At 39.0% G+C, this 17,906-nt stretch overlaps 2 protein-coding genes across 3 annotated transcripts; one reads left to right on the top strand and one right to left on the bottom strand.

Moving 5' to 3' along the window:
* Positions 1 to 799: 799 nt before the first annotated feature.
* Positions 800 to 5,319, bottom strand: lgals3a (lectin, galactoside binding soluble 3a). Of its 2 annotated transcripts, XM_079261883.1 has the most exons (6): positions 5,210 to 5,319; positions 4,777 to 4,794; positions 3,905 to 4,618; positions 2,815 to 2,903; positions 2,552 to 2,708; positions 800 to 2,196 (listed from the first exon to the last, which is right to left on the bottom strand). In XM_079261883.1, the coding sequence occupies exons 2-6, from the start codon at positions 4,789 to 4,791 to the stop codon at positions 2,041 to 2,043; spliced, it is 1,131 nt and encodes a 376-aa protein (XP_079118009.1). In that variant the 5' UTR covers positions 4,792 to 4,794; positions 5,210 to 5,319; the 3' UTR covers positions 800 to 2,040. The 2 variants fall into 2 exon arrangements, with proteins under 2 accessions (XP_079118009.1, XP_079118010.1); XM_079261884.1 differs by lacking the exons at positions 800 to 2,196; positions 2,552 to 2,708; positions 2,815 to 2,903 and adding an exon at positions 2,946 to 3,626.
* Positions 5,320 to 8,017: 2,698 nt separating this feature from the next.
* On the top strand, positions 8,018 to 17,895 carry gmfb (glia maturation factor, beta). The gene is made up of 7 exons (XM_079261889.1): positions 8,018 to 8,076; positions 9,653 to 9,749; positions 12,879 to 12,928; positions 13,072 to 13,121; positions 13,286 to 13,368; positions 13,464 to 13,537; positions 14,769 to 17,895. Exons 1-7 carry the CDS (start codon positions 8,074 to 8,076, stop codon positions 14,838 to 14,840), a joined length of 429 nt encoding a protein of 142 aa, XP_079118015.1. The 5' UTR covers positions 8,018 to 8,073; the 3' UTR covers positions 14,841 to 17,895.
* Positions 17,896 to 17,906: the final 11 nt, after the last annotated feature.

Genomic DNA, 17,906 nt, shown 5'->3' with positions numbered 1-17,906 from the left:
AAAATTAAGCTACCCACCAGTGTAGCTCGAATAGGTTACCAAAAGTACTAGCTTTATTAATCCAGATGTAGTATTAAGAAAAACTTTGCATAGACTTAAGGCTCACCAGTTACTTCATGACATAATGATTAAGTGGATGGGAAGAAAAAGGAGAAATAGTTTTGGATTGTCAGATTTTAAAAACACAGCAACATATACTGAAATGAGCCAATGTCAGAAGATTAGAGATAAACATTTATATTCTGAGAACTGCTTTGAAATGAATGTGTATGAATGTTCAGTGGTGCTTGAAGAGGTGTTGGTATGGACATGCTGCTACGTTCCCATGAGTCTGCGCTTACATGTGGTTTACTTTGGTGCACTCTGGGTGCCTTAAAAACTATAAATGACTATTAATATAAGCTATACCAACCCTTAGTAGTACATTGTGCTTACTGTATTTGACTAAATAAACTTGTTTTAATTATGTCAGTAATTGAGAAGCAGATGAAATACTTGGTGTATTTTGATTCTAAATGAACTGAAATCCAACAATTTTAGCACAATTGCACTTTAAATACTAGAATTTTCTACCCAATTGTATTAGTTATTAATTTAATACCAGCAGTGAAGGGAAAGTACTATTTTTACTGCTGTAAAAATAGTCAAACCAAGAAATAAAAACAATCAGTTTAAAACAAAACAAATTATTAGCAAATAATTTAATCCTTTTTGACTGTTTTGTTATGCATGTCAGTATTTTATCTGTTATTTAGCTAATAATGCAATAATCAATATTACTCATGATCCTTTTTAATTAAAAGAAAAAGAAGAAAGTCAAAGGTGCAGGTGGAAATGATTTTGACAATAACTGTAAAGAGCAACAAAGTTCTTTACTTGTCACCATCTTTTATAACTTGCAGCATACAAAAAGACTGGAAATCTGTGAAATGCTGGTTTTGGCTAGTTAATGTTTTGCCCACGCACAGAGCCATGAGAGGCTTTTTGTGCTAAAATCTGTTGTGTGAAGTCATTTCTGCAGCTTGTGCAACAGGGAGTAAAATAAAACGTGATCCACTCGGTGCCACTGTAAAACATCAAATACACAAATGTACATCATCAAAACCGTCAGATTTTGCAGGTTTACAGAAACTTCTGTCTTTACTGATTGGTATGAAAATCAAATCCAGAATATATTATGAGCACAGGCAAGCAGCGCAGGAAACATACAATAATTAGCACTTTTAATCACTTTTTGCTTGTTGCTTCTTTATTAATAATCTCCAAACACTGTAGTCTTTCTCTTTGGCAACTAAGTGGGGAACTTGTCCCTCCTCTACCTTTTTATTAGTGCCTCTCTTTGTCCATTGTTAGGTTTGACTTCAACATGAAATCAGAAATCAGAAAACATCTCAACGACCCTCCAGTCAAAAAGTTTGGGAGGATTGCAACTCAAGAAAGAAAGAAGAAAGTCAGTATATAAATACATTTCCTCAGAAATTTCCTCATCCTGCAGTCTGTGAGTTCAGCAGTGAAATAAGAAGGAAAGTAGACAGATTTTCAGCATTTCACTTCCATGCACTACAAAGGCTTATGATATTCATAGAAAGGACAGAATATTAAACACACAAGTAAACAAGACGCTTCTCACTGGTGGAAACATCTGAAATGTTTGGGACAAATCGCACATCTCCAGTAAGTTTACAATCATATCATTCAGCATAAATTAATTTTCCCTCAAAATGTCTGTTTTAGATGCACTTTACCTCAATCTCTGCATAAATACTATTGTGTAAATAAATCTAATGAGTTGTGAGTGGCTTTAAAATTTGATTTTTATCAAGTTTAAATTAAAAAAGGAAGAAAAAAAAGAAATGAAGGATAATAGTGTTCAGACATGGGTTTATCTGTCTGTTATGTTATAAATATCCCAGGAGGACAACAACTGCACTTATCTGATTATTGTTCCTTGCAAATTCCTTCAAACACGCCAGAGTATTTGAAATGTAGCGGTAAAGTTTGAACTCGGCCTCCTAGTTGTGTTTTGGGTTGGCTGGAAATTTAGATCATGCTCGGCGCTGCGCTGTAGAGGATGATGTCTCCGACCACCCGCAGCAGGGTCACTTCCTCCAGGCCGCCGACTCTGTGCTCGTACTCCAGCAGGTGAGTGCCGTCCACCGCCACTTTAAACATGTTCTCCTCCACAAGGATCTTCAGCTGAACGGGGAATAACATGCGGCAACACAATGAACAGTTAGTTGACCAACAGGAAATTATCATACGGTACTTTATAATGTAATATACGCCATCCAATCAAACTTAATGTCAGCACAAGTTTCATTAAACTGCTCCACCTGAATATATCAGAATAAGTCAAACCAGATCTGATCTAGGATTTTTAGACTTTTTATTTTCAATCTGAGGATATATTTTAATGTCAAGATTTCTACTTGTGATCGATCACCTTAAACACTTATTTATAGCAGGTATAAGCATCATCATGTCTCCCATTTTGACGAGTAAAGACATCTTTGAGAAATACATGAAATGATGTTCTTGCAGAATATTTTACCTCAAAACGTTGTCCCTGAACGAATGGGAAGCCTCCTTCACGCTCCTCTGGCCCCCAGTAACCCCCAAGGTTGGAGTTTCTGACAATTGTTTGCTCATTGAAGCGAGGATTAAAGTGAAAGACGACATCTGAACCTTTAATGAAGTCAACATGGAACCTGAAAAACACAGACAGAAATAAAATTTGTGTTTGTTGTCCCCTCTTTAAACAGTTTGGTTACTGCCAGCAGACACAGATGCTGAAAGTTACTCAGGAAATCCTACCTGTCTGCACCAGGGACGGGCTCCCCAATGATTGTGATTAAAAGCTGAGGCATAATTCCAGCATGGAGATGAAGATCATATGGCACCATCTGGAGGAAACATTTCCACAAGTGTGAATATAAACTTATTGTCTTCCTTTGTGAAATTATCAGGATATCTTTATGTATTTTTCTGCTTCAGTAGGAAAAAAAAATTGCAAAACAAATTTGCTTTTATTCATAATATCGTCGATACATTGAATTGTTTACAATCTATCAGTGATAATCTTAACTGGGCAGCACAGAGCAGAGAGGTTTATGTCGTAAAATAAAATTTAAAAAAAATTAGTTAAACATTATTCAAAGCTTTGACCCTTCCCATTTTCTTACTGCAACACCCTGATGAGTCATTGTCTCCATTTATTTCCACACACTTTCCCAAGTCACACTGACTAGTCATAGCAAAGATAGAAAATTAAAAGTTTTTGCACAACTTTTACAAGCAAATAACTGTATGAACGGGAATCCGAGCACAATGACAGTAATTAAAAAGACCTTCAATTATAACTACACATGTGTGACAAGCTAGAGCTAAAATTAAATGGTGAAATAAAAGAATACAAAACGATGTCTTCATACATTAAACATGTTGTAAATCATACTGCACAAAATTAAAGCATTACATCCAACTGATTAAACACAACTGGACATTACTGATATATATTAAGTCTTTGGCACTATAATCAAACCACGTGTTGACTCTGGAAGTGACGTCCTTGTCCAATTGAAAAGTTGAGTTCATTGCTTTCATTAAAACGGTGGATTATATCTGGGCTGAAAGACAAGAATAGATTTTTGATAACTCCTTCTGACCAAATATTACTTCTGACTTATATTTGCATTGCAGCCCAGCAAAGGCCAACACATAGAAATAACAATGAAATGCAACCCTCACTTATACCCCAACTGCAGGGGGGGGGGGGGGGGGGAAGAGAACAAATTCACCTCCAAAGATCATACCAGTTCTCCACATCACACCAGAGCAGGGATACACCAGAAGAGAAAAGGAGCAAGCAAGCAAAGTAATACGTCTTAAAAATGCTGGTACTCACCAGCGTCCCTCCAGGAAAAGCAGGCCCACCATAGGGACCCATGGGCCCAGGACCTGGACCAAAAGGGCCAGGTGCAGGAGGAAAACCTCCACCTGCAGGTGGTCCCCATGTCCCAGGTGGTATTGGGGGAAACCCTCCAGCAGGGAAAGCAGGGAAAGAGCCAGGACCAGCTGGAGGGGGAAAGGTTCCTGGACCGCCTGGTCCATACATCCCGTTGCCTCCGGCCTGGCTACCAGGGAAAGGCACATTTGGATAAGGCCCCGCGGGTGCTCCAGGGCCAGAAGGAAATGGTCCAGATGGATAAGGAGCAGGACCTCCAGGTAGCTGTCCTGGAGTTCCTTCAGGTGGATATTGTCCAGGAAACTGCCCAGGTGCCCCAGGGCTGGATGGGAACTGACCTGGGGCTCCTGGTGCAGGTGGATATTGTCCAGGTATTCCAGGACCAGCTGGGAACCCACCAGGTGCTGAAGGAGGGCCTGGGTATTGCCCTGGAGCTCCAGGACCTGAGGAGAATGGGAACGGTCCAGGAGCCCCTGGGCCAGATGATCCGCTGCCAAAGTCAGCTGGTGCTGAGGGCTGGGTGGGAGCTCCTGGGGCTGAACCAGGCCATCCTGGGTTTGAAGGAGGTGGAGGGTTGCTGGCAGGGGCAGAAGGGTTCGTGTTGCCTATCTTTTTAACCTGGCTTGGTGTGTCATCTCCTAAAGCATCTTCCAGCTACAGAAAAAAAAGAAAGAGAAAGTGATTTTGTCCTCTCATAACAACAGATGTTTATTTACCAGTAAAACAAACACCTCTCATAACAACAGATGTTTATTTACCAGTAAAACAAACACAATAATGTGCTGAGAAATTAAACAATACTTTAAACTTACCGAGAAATCTGCCATGATCTAAACCAAAACAGAAACAAATTTTAACAGTATTATTAAGCACTCATAACAACTGCTTTATATACATATAACAAAAAAAAACAAAAAAAAAAACTAACAAAATAAAAGTGGGCAGGTCTCACTTAGGCTGAATAAATGTTTCCATTCTCGAGTTGTGAGGCATAAAATCCATGATGAAAGAGTTGAAATATGTCGACATTTTGGAACTATAACTAAAACGTGCTATGTGGACATTAACACTGCCTTTAGACCGCATACTAGCAAATTATTTAAGTTTTAAAATGATAAAGTAAATGCTATTACAGAGTTGGCTAGCGAAATAGCTAACAGTAGCTAACTTGTAGTTAACATTAGTTTATTCTGGCTTTCAGGTGCCCGAAGAAATAAGGTGCTGAAAGTTGAGTTTTCCTGCTACCTGGTCAGAAGCTGGGCTCGTCTCAAAAGACAGAGGACAACTGCGGCGATGTATCCAGCAGTGGAAACCAGTTAGCCAGCTTATTTAGCCTGACTGTGCTCACAACTCTTGAAAAGGAAGAACGCACGCGCTTGACCGGTGACGTAGGTTGAAGGCTGGGCGCGTTCCGGTGCAGAACTCGCGACACGCCTCTGTCAGAAACGGTGTATTTCGCCCATACAGTCTGTGATCATACCTCTACCTTTATTGTAGCCATAAAATGTAAACCTCCAGCATTTTAGCAAATTGTAACTTAAATTGAACTCCAACCTGAAGCTTAAACCATGTCTTCACTGAATGGACGTAACTCTCCCAAAATGTGCACACATGTTGACGTAACCAACCAATTTGGTCCTCACAAAGATTGAGAAGAAACACCAATAACACCCATATAACCATAGATGTGTTACAATCGAATCGAAAAGAACAAGTGGGGGGAGCAAAAGAAAAGTAACTACAAAAAACTTAACTTTTTTTTATTTTATTCAAAATATCTATTAAAACACGCACATAATACATCTTTTCGTAAATGGATGCGTTTATACTTTTTTGCACGCAAACCACACCGGTTACAATTACTAAACTGCTGTTAAAACTGTGCTTTTGATACACACACACACACACACACACACACACACACACACACACACACACACACACATATATATTTATTATTATTATTATTATATATATATATATATATGTATTAGGGACGATACGCTTTTGTCCCAATTCCATTTGATTCCGATTTATTGGGTGTCAATAAGATTTAAATTGCGATTCACACAATTCTCTGATATTGCCGATTTTTGTAGGTTAAAAACAAAATAAATGTTTAAAACTTACATATATATATATATATATACATATATACATGTATGTATGTATATATATATATATATACATATATATATATACATATATACATATATATATATACACACATATATATATATATATATATATATATATATATATATATATATATATATATATATATATATACATACATACATATATATATACATATATATATATTGGACTTCTGTGCTCGTCATGGATTGTCTATAACGAACACCATGTTCCAGCATAAGAGTGTCCATATGTATGTATGTATGTATGTATCACACTCCTCAGCCTCCCTGGTAAGGTCTATTCAGGGGTCCTGGAGAGGAGGGTCCGCCGGATAGTCGAATCCCGGATTGAGGAGGAGCAGTGTGGTTTTCGTCCTGGTCGCGGAACAGTGGACCAGCTCTATACCCTCTCTGGGGTCCTGGAGGGGGCATGGGAGTTTGCCCAACCAGTCTACATGTGCTTTGTGGACCTGGAGAAGGCATTCGACCGTGTCCCCCGGGGGCTCCTGTGGGGGGTACTCCGGGAGTATGGGGTACCGGACCCCCTTGTGCGAGCTGTCCGGTCCCTGTACGACAGGTGTCAGAGCTTGGTCCGCATTGCCGGTAGTAAGTCGGATTCGTTTCCGGTGAGGGTTGGACTCCGCCAAGGCTGCCCTTTATCACCGATTCTGTTCATAACTTATATGGACAGAATTTCTAGGCGCAGCCGAGGTGTTGAGGGGATCCGGCTTGGTGGCCTCAGGATTGGGTCCCTGCTTTTTGCGGATGACGTGGTCCTGTTGGCTTCGTCTGGTCGTGATCTCCAGCTCTCGCTTGAGCGATTCGCAGCCGAGTGTGAAGCAGCTGGGATGAGAATCAGCACCTCCAAATCTGAGACCATGGTCCTCAGCCGGAATAGGGTGGATTGCCCTCTCCGGGTTGGGAGTGAGGTCCTGCCTCAAGTGGAGGAGTTTAAATATCTCGGGGTCTTGTTCACGAGTGAGGGAAGGATGGAGCGTGAGATCGACAGACGGATCGGTGCGGCGTCTGCAGTAATGCGGGCTCTGCGTCGGTCTGTCGTGGTGAAGAAGGAGCTGAGCCAGAAGGCGAAGCTCTCGATTTATCAGTCGATCTACGTTCCTACCCTCACCTATGGTCATGAGCTGTGGGTCGTGACCGAAAGAACGAGATCTCGTATACAGGCGGCTGAAATGGGTTTCCTCCGCAGGGTGGCCGGGCTCTCCCTTAGAGATAGGGTGAGGAGCTCGGTCATCCGGGAGGGGCTCAGAGTAGAGCCGCTGCTCCTTCGCATCGAGAGGAACCAGTTGAGGTGGCTCGGGCATCTGGTCAGGATGCCTCCTGGACGCCTCCCTGGTGAGGTGTTCCAGGCACGTCCCTCGGGGAGGAGACCCCGGGGAAGACCCAGGACACGCTGGAGGGATTACATCTCTCGGCTGGCCTGGGAACGCCTCGGGATCCCCCCCGCAGAGTTGGCAAATGTGGCTGGGGAGAGGGAAGTCTGGGCTTCCCTGCTTAGGCTGCTGCCCCCGCGACCCGACCCCGGATAAGCGGCAGAAGATGGATGGATGGATGGATATATATATATATATATATATATATACATATATACATATATACATATATATATATACATATATACATATATATACATATATATATATATATATATATATATATATATATATATATATATATATATATATATATATATATATATATATATATATATATACATACACACACACAAACTTATTGTCTTTATTTTAAATTTTTACATTATTTTATATCTGCTTATGATAATGAATGGATTTTTTTGACCAACTTTAGGAGAAGGGGGCGCTTGAATGGGATTGGTCAAACCAGTCACAAGATATTGTGAAGTAAAGGGGGAAAAAAAAAAAACCCACAAAGCGTTCCAGCCATTCAGAGCAGCTGCAGCAGAAAAGGGAGATTTTTAATAACTCTTCAACAATGGTAAGTTATTCTGTTAACTAGTAGGTAAGATGGAAGTCTCTTTGTTTCTGCGCTTCAGTCAGTGATCTTTCACAAATGGGAACTTTAAAGGAGTATTGAGGAAAAAGTGAGGTCGCAGATTTGCTAGCGTTAGCCTGCTAGCCTAGCATTAGTTCCACCCTGTTGTTTGTTTCGATGTCAAGGTTGTCATTACAGAAAGCAGTTCCGGTGGCTGGTTTCACAATAAAACCGATGTGACTCTATTAGTTCAATGTCCGCATTTATAACCCTTTTTTGTTAGTCATTCAAAATAAAGTGAGTGTTAGATAAGTTTAATTGTATACTCTATTTGTAAACTATGAATAAATAATAGGCAAGTAATCAAGCATTTTTGAGCTGAAATGTGCGAATGAACGGAACGAACCGAAAAGCATGATCTTTTATTTTTTAGTACAGCTTCCGTTTTTCGTGCTACTGTTTCTCAGTAAACTTTATTCATCTGGTCTTAGGTTTATGTTTTAACACGTCTGGCTTCAGGGAGCTACCTCAATGCTAGCGTGTCTCCTTATGATGAAGACGTATTTCTTTCCAGATCTTTGCTTGCGTGTCATGACAATTAGTCTGTCTTCACTGTCAGGAGTCATCGAGGTGTTATTACAGTATTACAATCCGCATATGACGCATATTATTAAAGTTATCTGACTCTGATTTCCTGGATGAATTAGCTGACCAATTGGCCAACCAGTTGCCAGTGTCTGCAGGAATGTAAACCAGAAGTAAACCTGTGGCCACTTCCGGCTCCTATTGTCACGCCTGTTTCCCATTTTATCTGCAAGCTTCCTGTTCTTCCAAGAGCCGGAGTCTTAGCTGCTCCAGTCTTTTCTTAATCTGCAGAAATCTTTGGCAGAGCTCAGTGAAATCCTGACTCCCACCAGCCATCTGTTCATGAAGGTGTAATTAAAGATTTCAGAATGTCTACAGAGACTCCTGGAGAGTTTATGCCTTTGTGATGGAGTTATGTAATCTTGTGCGTGGACGTGATGGAGGTTTAGACCAATAAAATCCTGTTCAGACTGGTGTATTGTTTTCTCTCTGGATTAAATCTGCCAGGTCAGATTGGACTCAAGCAGAAAGTTGTACTGTGGCTGTTTGTTTGGCTTCAATATCTGAAGAGGGACTGCTGTTTTGAACATTTCTTTCTGTTACTTTTTCAACAAGCTGTATTTTCAATCTTATTTTATGGTCATCAAATTTTTTTAGGCACTCATTGTGTTTAACTATCAGGTTCTCATGCTTGGATCAGGGATAGTCATAACAAATAAACAAAAATACAGACTGAACCACAGGAATGTCAGTGTCACGCTTCTAACACAGTCTGCTCATTTTCTGTTATCGTGTGTTCATATAAAGAATGATAGAAACCATAAAGGAGAAAAGAGTTACACAGTGCTTTTTAAAGCATGAAGCAGATGGAAATAAAACTTGTTGACCAAACAGGGTGAAATACAGTGTCTATCTGTAAAATATGACATTATTCTTCTGAAAATGAGAAGTTTGATTTCAATTGCTTTTTTTTTTTTTTTTTTTTTTTAATCAGAGCGAATCGCTGGTGGTGTGTGATGTGGATGAAGACCTGGTGAAAAAGCTGAGGCAGTTCCGTTTCCGGAAGGAGACCAATAATGCGGCCATCGTCAGTGAGTCACCAACCTTCCTCTCCTGCATGCTTATTGATAAAATCCCATCAAACTTTATTTGTTTTGTGTTTATTTAAACACGCTCATGATACTTCACTGCTTTCTGTCTGGCCAGAATATGCTAGAACGAACAAATTTAGAAACTTGTGGTCTGAGAGTGAGAAGGACATTTTAACCAGAATTTCCATGTCGGAAAGGTTATGTGGAAAACTTGACTGGGAGGATTTCCACTTTAGGAGTCCTAGAAATGTCCCCAACCTCTAAATCCAAAAATTGCATTAAAAACTGGTAAATCTGCAGTTTATGGAAGTTTTTTCACTGCAGACCTGTCATGACAAGAAATGCGCATGTGTGTTTAATAATGGCTTCAATCCATTTATGGGAATGTGCTGCTGAAGCATGTGCTGGTCCAATGTCTGCATTTACTGAGGCATGAAAAGAAAAATAGCTATCGTTAATGCCAATCATTACACCTGTGCTCAGCATGCTGTGAAGAAGGAAAAAGTCTGGTTTTCTGACTTGTGAACTGTAAAAGGTTTGGTCCAAGCTATATGGAGCATATGAGTAAAGAAACTTCTAAATGCTACATTAAAAGATAAGGAAGTGTTAGCTTGGAAAATACTTATTATTATCTGAAAGGGAAATGGAAAAATGACCCAAAAAAGTCTTTTAAACATGATTAGAATTCCAATGAAAATATCTTCATATAGGGATAGGACCTAAATAGGATATAGGACCGATCCACTTCTTAAAAGTTCCGATCCGATACCGATATCTGAAATTTGAATATCTGCTGATACCAATATTTGCCGATACCAAATCTGTTTATGCGAACATTGTTGTAACTATAGTTATTATTGCTGCTATAACTGTAAGATTTCATTAGGTTGTAATAAATTACTCATCCTTTCTTAAGTTACCTCACCAATACAAACATAATAACATTACAGATCCAACAATTTCAACAAGTTTTATTCTGATTTGGCACATTTTACCGAAATACAACTGTAAATGTGGGGTTTTGAAACAAAGATCTAGCTTTTAGTGTCACAAAAAATGTCACATTTTAACATTCAAGAGATTTATTTCTTTTAAAACACGTCCAAAGCATGTCATCAAACACATCTGTGCTGGCTTGACTAGTGTGGTATTGGGTATCGGTTGTGGTAACGGTACACTTTTATTAATACCATGTACGAGGACATACTGGTATCGGTATCGATGCATCCCTACCTTCATATTAGCAAAGGGTGTGTTATCTTGTTAGCGTTGCATACACATTGGCTTTCTAGTTTGTTTTCCCAACTTTTCTTCATTATAAGTCAGCAAAATGTCACATTTATTTTTTTTCCCCAAGTCTTAAAGACGCATTACAGAACTTTAGTCATTTTCCCCGTCACACGCCTTCTGTCGACGGCTAATTCGGCATCCATCTTGCATGCTACCTGACCTGTTAGCTCTCTCCAGGTAGCAAAAAAAGATCTAACGATGACTCACACAGCTGACACAAACGTCACACAGTGTACCAAATGAAAAAAGTTGTATAGCGCGGTTTCTCAGCCTTGGCACGCTGCCAGGCTGCAGAGTTTTATGGTCAGAAAGCTACATGATTCGTCTGTGATTTAAATATTATAATGAAGAATATTACTGGTTTTTGCTTATAAGATACAAGCTAACTAGTAGCTACACTTTTTTGTGCCTCAAGCACATTTTGATACCACAAGTCAGAGTTGTCTGTATGGAAATAGAGCGTGAGCTTAATCCTCCCCGCTGTTTGGTTCAGAATCTCATTTCTGCTGAATGGGATTAGCAGTGTGTGTTTGCATGACATGGATTCAGGCTTGAAGTCATACACTCAAACCAGCTTTTTTAATATTAGGGGTGTGAAAAAATTCAATTCATGTAAAAATCAGGATTTTTTTTTTTAAATTTATCATTTCAATAGATTTTTGGGGGGGACTAAAATAATTTTTTTTCTTCAGTATTAAATGTTTATATGTTTAGATGTCAGATGGAGAAAAAGAAGTTTTATTCATCAGAGGTTTAGTAACATTACGTTATATTTGTTTTGGAAAACACTTAAACAGCAGATGGAGAATGGCGGACAGCCTGCAAAAATGAGCAGAGATAAACCTTCCATCACGTTTTAAGTCAAAAGTGTGGAGACATTTTGGATTTTTGGCTTTGAAGGGAAAAGCAGAGCTGGACACGTTGAAAGCTGTTTGTAAACTGTTTGTAATGCACATGTCACGTACTGCGATAAGCCGTGTTACTGCTCTTCAAGCAGGAAATCCAAACCTAATAGCCAAACGTATGACAGCAGCAAGCCAACAGACCCTCAAACCAGCATTTTTTCTTGCAGTTCAAACTTTTGAAACAAGAGTAGAAGTTTAAACAGCTGGTTTAGATATATTCCTGCTGAATAAATCTTAAAAACTGGCACACAGTGATTTATTTGGGAAATCTGGCTCGTGATTCAGTCTATAAACTTGGTCATCATGCAAGATTTTCATGTGATCTGGTGTTTAAAAAGCAAACTCAAGATCAGCAGTACTGAGAAATTTAAATAAAATCGGCACCTATGAAATCTATGGCTGAGATGATATGCTTTCATCCCAATTCGATTCCGACTTTTTTGGCTGCCGATTCAATTTAAATTGCGATTTTTACGATCCTTTGATATTGCTGATTTTTGTAGATTAAAAACAACTGTAAAAAACTTTTTTTTGCTGGTAATTTACCTTGATTTCAATTAGGAAAAAAATAACCCAGTAGCCAGACCATCATTCTGCTGCTATAATGCTCAAGAAGACAAGTAAAAAAAGATCAATAACAATAAAAATGACAAAAAATTTAAAATGGATTATTTTTATTGAGCTGGAAAAAAAAATCCATTTTTTGTTAAAAATCTATTTTAAAATTGTGAAGCAAAAAATCTCGATATTCAATTTTTCAATTTAATTTTCCCACCCCTTAAAAAAAATCGCTAAAAGTCTAATTGAGACAAAAGTGTTTTGTCCCAGCTCTAATTACTATTCAGCAAACGACTGCTTTAAAAACAAATTTGTTTTATGTAAAATAAATTCAGTTCTGGCCTAAATACATATTTTGTTCTTTGTCATCCTTCAGTGAAAATCGATAAAGACAAGCAGCTTGTTATTCTTGATGAAGAGCATGAGGTAAGTTAAACCCAAGTCTAAGGAACTAAATCTGACTTCAGCTTGTTTTTCTCTCAGTCTGTCAGCTTCTGAATTTAGTAAATAACTACTTATTTAGATAAAGTGCAAATGAAACCAATGTTCATATCACCTTTGTTTTTTAGGATATCTCTCCTGATGATCTAAAGGATGAACTGCCTGAGAGACAGCCCAGATATCCTTTGACTAGATGATCTGAGTCACAGTGTTTGAATGATTTATTCCCTTTTCTACCTTATAAAGAAGCTCATTCTTTTACATATATTATAAAAATAAGAAACAATTATTTTTGTTAGAAGTTAGTCCCTTGTGACGTTAAATGTCCTTATCACGCAGAACGTTCGTTGTCTACAGTTACAAGTATCAGCATGATGATGGACGTGTGTCTTATCCGCTCTGCTTCATCTTCTCCAGTCCAGTTGGTAAGACCATCCTCTTATTTTTTTATTTTTTTTTATTTCAGCTGCTCTTGGAGACTGTTTTTGATCATGCTGTGGTACATGCTGGTGCATTGCAGGTTGCAGACCAGAGCAGCAGATGATGTACGCAGGAAGCAAAAACAAGCTGGTGCAAACTGTTGAGCTGACCAAGGTTAGTGAGTCCTGCCACTCCGTGCATGACCTTGTATCTGCCAGATAAGAGGTACTGCCAGAGTTTACAATGCCTCAATACTTTTTAGAAAATACTCACTTTCTGAAGTACCAAACATGCAGCAAAGATCTTGAAGAACTCTTTTGTAATCGTGACTTTAGCCATCAATGAATTGTTAATGGAGGGAGCTTCCAACTACAGTAGGAATCAAGTCAAACTGTAGGTTTTGGCAGCGTACTGCACAGTCTGTGACTAGATAGAAAGGCAAACATGCTAAGCAGAAATTAATTTAATAGTTTAGTCACCCTATTAACCAGAGTAGTGATTCCGGAGGCTACGGCAGTGATTTCCAAAGATGGGGTCCTGGCCAAGCGGCAACCTCCGGCAGTTAAAAGTGAAGCCTATGAAGTGCCAAAACTGCAGTTCCCCCTTCATCCACTAGGGGCTCCAAAACAGAGCAAATCCTCATAGAGTTCCATGTTATAAAGACCAGCTTTACGGCAGAAATAAACATGTTTACATCCTGGTACAAAAATCCATTTTAGGTTTAATAGGTCAGGTTTACCTTCATGACAACTGTGGGGGGAGTGAATTTTTTTCTAACTCGCCCGTTTAAAAGTAATTTAATCTCGAAGTTCGGCATATTTAGAGGCGTGTCCTTCTGATTGACATGTACCTGATTTCCCGCTTCAAGTAAGAAGAACGCACAAAAGCGTTTTTAGCCAGTTAACAACGTGACTTAGCGTTAGCTCCGTTAGCTGGTTAACTCCTGTTATCTCCAGGTTAGCTCGGTTAGCTCTTAGCTACAGAAGCTCGGAGTTTGCTCGATGTCAATCATCCCCCATGACGCTTACAGCCCCCCTCTCAGCTCTACCTTTTTGCCATATTTGTATTGTCTGGGAGACACGACATGCATGATGCTGCAAAGATGTCGATGATAGGAACCACCCACCGAGCTTCAATTCTGCTCTTCAGAAACCTGCAGGTGACGTCACGGAGGCTCCGGCCATCTTTTTATATACAGTCTATGGGTGGGAGCTTCAAACTACAGTAGGAATCAAGTCCACAGTAGGTTGTGGCAGCATCCTGTCACTAGATAGAAAGAGAAGCATGAGAAACATTCTAATCTATTGACTTTGGAATTGATTATTGTTGCCTATTGAATTGATCAATGATTGAATGTGTTTCCTTCTAATTGCACAAAAAAATGATGCTCTTATTTTTTTAACAGGTGTTTGAGATCAGGAACACAGAGGACCTGACAGAAGAATGGCTCAGAGAGAAACTCGGCTTCTTCCGTTAAAGTCACCACCTCACCTCGAGGTATGGGATGCGGGGAGGATCCAGCTTGCACAACTCGTGTCATCTCTCAAGGAGAACACACCACAGTTAATGTTTCCCTGTTCTGTGCATCAGACCTGATTCAGGTAGTGTTTGGAAGTACTTCTTGCTCTGTTTCAGGCATCCATGATGGCATTTACAATTCAGTTTGTGCCTGAAGGTTCAGACAATCACAAGAGATTGGGTACTTCTCTGTGATTGTCAACAGTTATGGCACTAACTAAACCTCGCCCATCTGGCAGCCTAAAACAACAAATACTATATGACGCAGGTCTATACTTGTCTCCCATGCAATCTCTCCATGTCCCAGTGATGTGTCTGTGTTGAAACAACACTCCATAGATTTTGAAGTGGAAAGTAATCGATCCGCCCCTCCAACGCATGCTCATTCAGGAGAACTTTTAGGCTTTCTGACAACACTTTGTTTTAGTTTACTTTTTTTTGTCAACTTGGAACCTCCTCTGTTTGATTTTCACTATTTGAGGGAGTCTTATTTTTCATGTTTTTTTTTTTTTTAAAACTCTTGATTATGTAGATTAGTTTTATGTTTTTTTCATTTTAGAGCATTAATTTCCTGTTCCTTCCAGCCAGATCATTTGAACAATCATAGCTGCAGTCCAGAAAACACTGCTGAGGTCTATTTTAGTCAGCCTCTCCTTCAGTATTCACTCAAGGGCATTCAAACAAGTTACACAGGACAGTCACTTAAACAAAGTACAATAAGAAATAATACTAATACATGTTAAGTATGTTGATCTGCGCACACGAACAGGCTAATAGATGCACAAGGTAGGGCTTATTGTTCAGCAACATTTAGCCCCGTTAGTTCATCATCAGACAGTTTGATCTCTGTTTAGAGAAATAACACTTTGTGAAGACTTTGCTAAACAATCAAGGGAACAGTATTTCCACTGAAACATTCCAGACGTGAATATTTCTACACAAAACTTAAGTCTCTTGCGACATTGACGGCGATGATGGTGACACTGGACACGTTGGTATCCCCTGCTCTCTTTTTAATCTGCCGGACTTTTCTCTTTAAGTGGGGAACTGTGTCTTTTGGGAGTTTAACTGTTGTGCTTTATAGCTCTTACTGTTGTTGTGTTCATGAATGTTGTGCTTAAAAACCACGTTTGATTGCTTTGTGGTTGTTATGGATTAAGAATGATGCTGCGACTCTTCCAAATGCCAGTAGTGCTTCGTGTTTAGGCTTGGTAGCTGAAGGGCAGAATGTGGGTCATTTTCCATGCAGAATAAAAAATGTAGCTTCTTTTGAATGCCGATACTGATATGCATGCATTGAATGTGGCAGCTGCTCATATTTTGTGCCAACCTCTAAAGTCTGTAAGTGTTCATACTTTTTTTATTTTATATAATTCAAACGAGTGTGTATTCTCACTCAGAAAGCAGGTTTAAGCTTTGAGCAAACGTGAAGCACACATTTAAAACAGTAAAAAATGCGCCACTTTCCAAACCATATTAGTCTGCTACTTTTCTCAGACAAAAATTGACCTTGTTTTTTTTTTTTTTTTTTTTTTTGTTAAAATCCTGTAAAATGACTACTTAAACCCAGAAAAGTTCCAGAATAAGCAGCTCAAAGTTATTAAAAAGCAATGAATTTTATTCAAATGCTAAAGTCAGTTTTTATAAAAATTTGTTAAATCACTTAGGCGGCAGATTTTTGATTGTTATTAATAGCCTAATACCAGTTTGGCATATTGGTTCGACCCACAGAAAGAATGATAACCACACATGAACCCCACATCCCATCAGTGTCGCTTTTGACTCAGATTTTTGGAAATGGATGAGGGAGAGTAGAAGTTAAGTCTGCCATACTAATGCCTTGTGTTTTTTGTTTTTTTTCTGTACCTTTTTGTTTGTTCGTTTAAAATATGACAAGTCCACAGATTTGATTGTTGTTAAAGGAGAACACAGGAAGAATTGTTAGAGACTTTCTTATCTGAAAGTCTGAAAGCAAACATTATTATGAATATTAAAACACTATTTCTGATCCCAGAGAACTGACTCAAACATACGTACGCACAATCAATTTTTCTACACTACACAGCAGCTTTACATGTAAACAGCTGCCCAAGGTTTAATCCAACTGGTGCAACTGTAATCTCTTGTTTTTATGTCTACTGATAACATTGGAGCTAAGATTTACACTGTCAGCCTCATGTTAGCCAGGATGACGCTGCAGAAGCAGAAAATTGCAATTCCAGCACAGTTGACAGGCATGTTTTTAGGGGCTTATATTCTACAGCTGAAGTTTTACGCTGTACTTGTTTTTTAGCAGTAAATTGTGGAAAAGAAACTGTCTAAATGGACATTATGAAACATTAGAAATTATTTAGATCAATGCAGTACAGGCTAACTTTGAGATGTGCAATGCACTGTTTTTTGATGTGAATAAAAATGTGCTTATTGATTATATTCCTCAATTTTCCAAACCTTTAAACTGTGGAGAGCTACTGTATAAGAACTGCATTCTTTAGAGAGTGTAAGAAGTTTCCTCATGACAGACCTAAAACATCTCTGCTCACTTGTATGAATTATTTGACTTCTATATGTTTTATTTGCACAGGAAGTCTTTAAACATCTGGTTGGTGAACATCAGCTGTGTTCTTACTCGGTCTGAAAATAAGTCATTTCTTTTGAGATGAACTCTCCTTTTGTTATTCTTAGTGGAAGTGAGATGTAGTAAAATTGTCCACATGTTACATTCTCCTCCATGTGAGGCCTGCTCAGCTACGTTTATGAGCCTTGTTTCTGGTTATGTCCTGTGGATCTCATAGCTTTTCCTCTTATGTGGTGAAAATTAGTGCATTTTGGCTTTTGCAGTCTTTACGTTAACCTGCAAATGTGTAGTTTAGCTCGACGAGTGTCCTCTCTGATCAAATGCCTTTTCTATGTCCTTTCCTTTTTACTAAAAATACCTGAAATGTCTATCATAACCAGCTGCCTCGTGGTATCAGTGAAACTTGAGATATTTGTATTTTCCCATACTTTATAAAGGTGTCTATTG

Source organism: Telmatherina bonti (assembly GCF_933228915.1).
Source record: "Telmatherina bonti genome assembly, chromosome: 22".
In the NCBI taxonomy this organism is placed as follows: domain Eukaryota; kingdom Metazoa; phylum Chordata; class Actinopteri; order Atheriniformes; family Telmatherinidae; genus Telmatherina; species Telmatherina bonti.
This window is presented reverse-complemented; position numbering and strand designations above follow the sequence as displayed.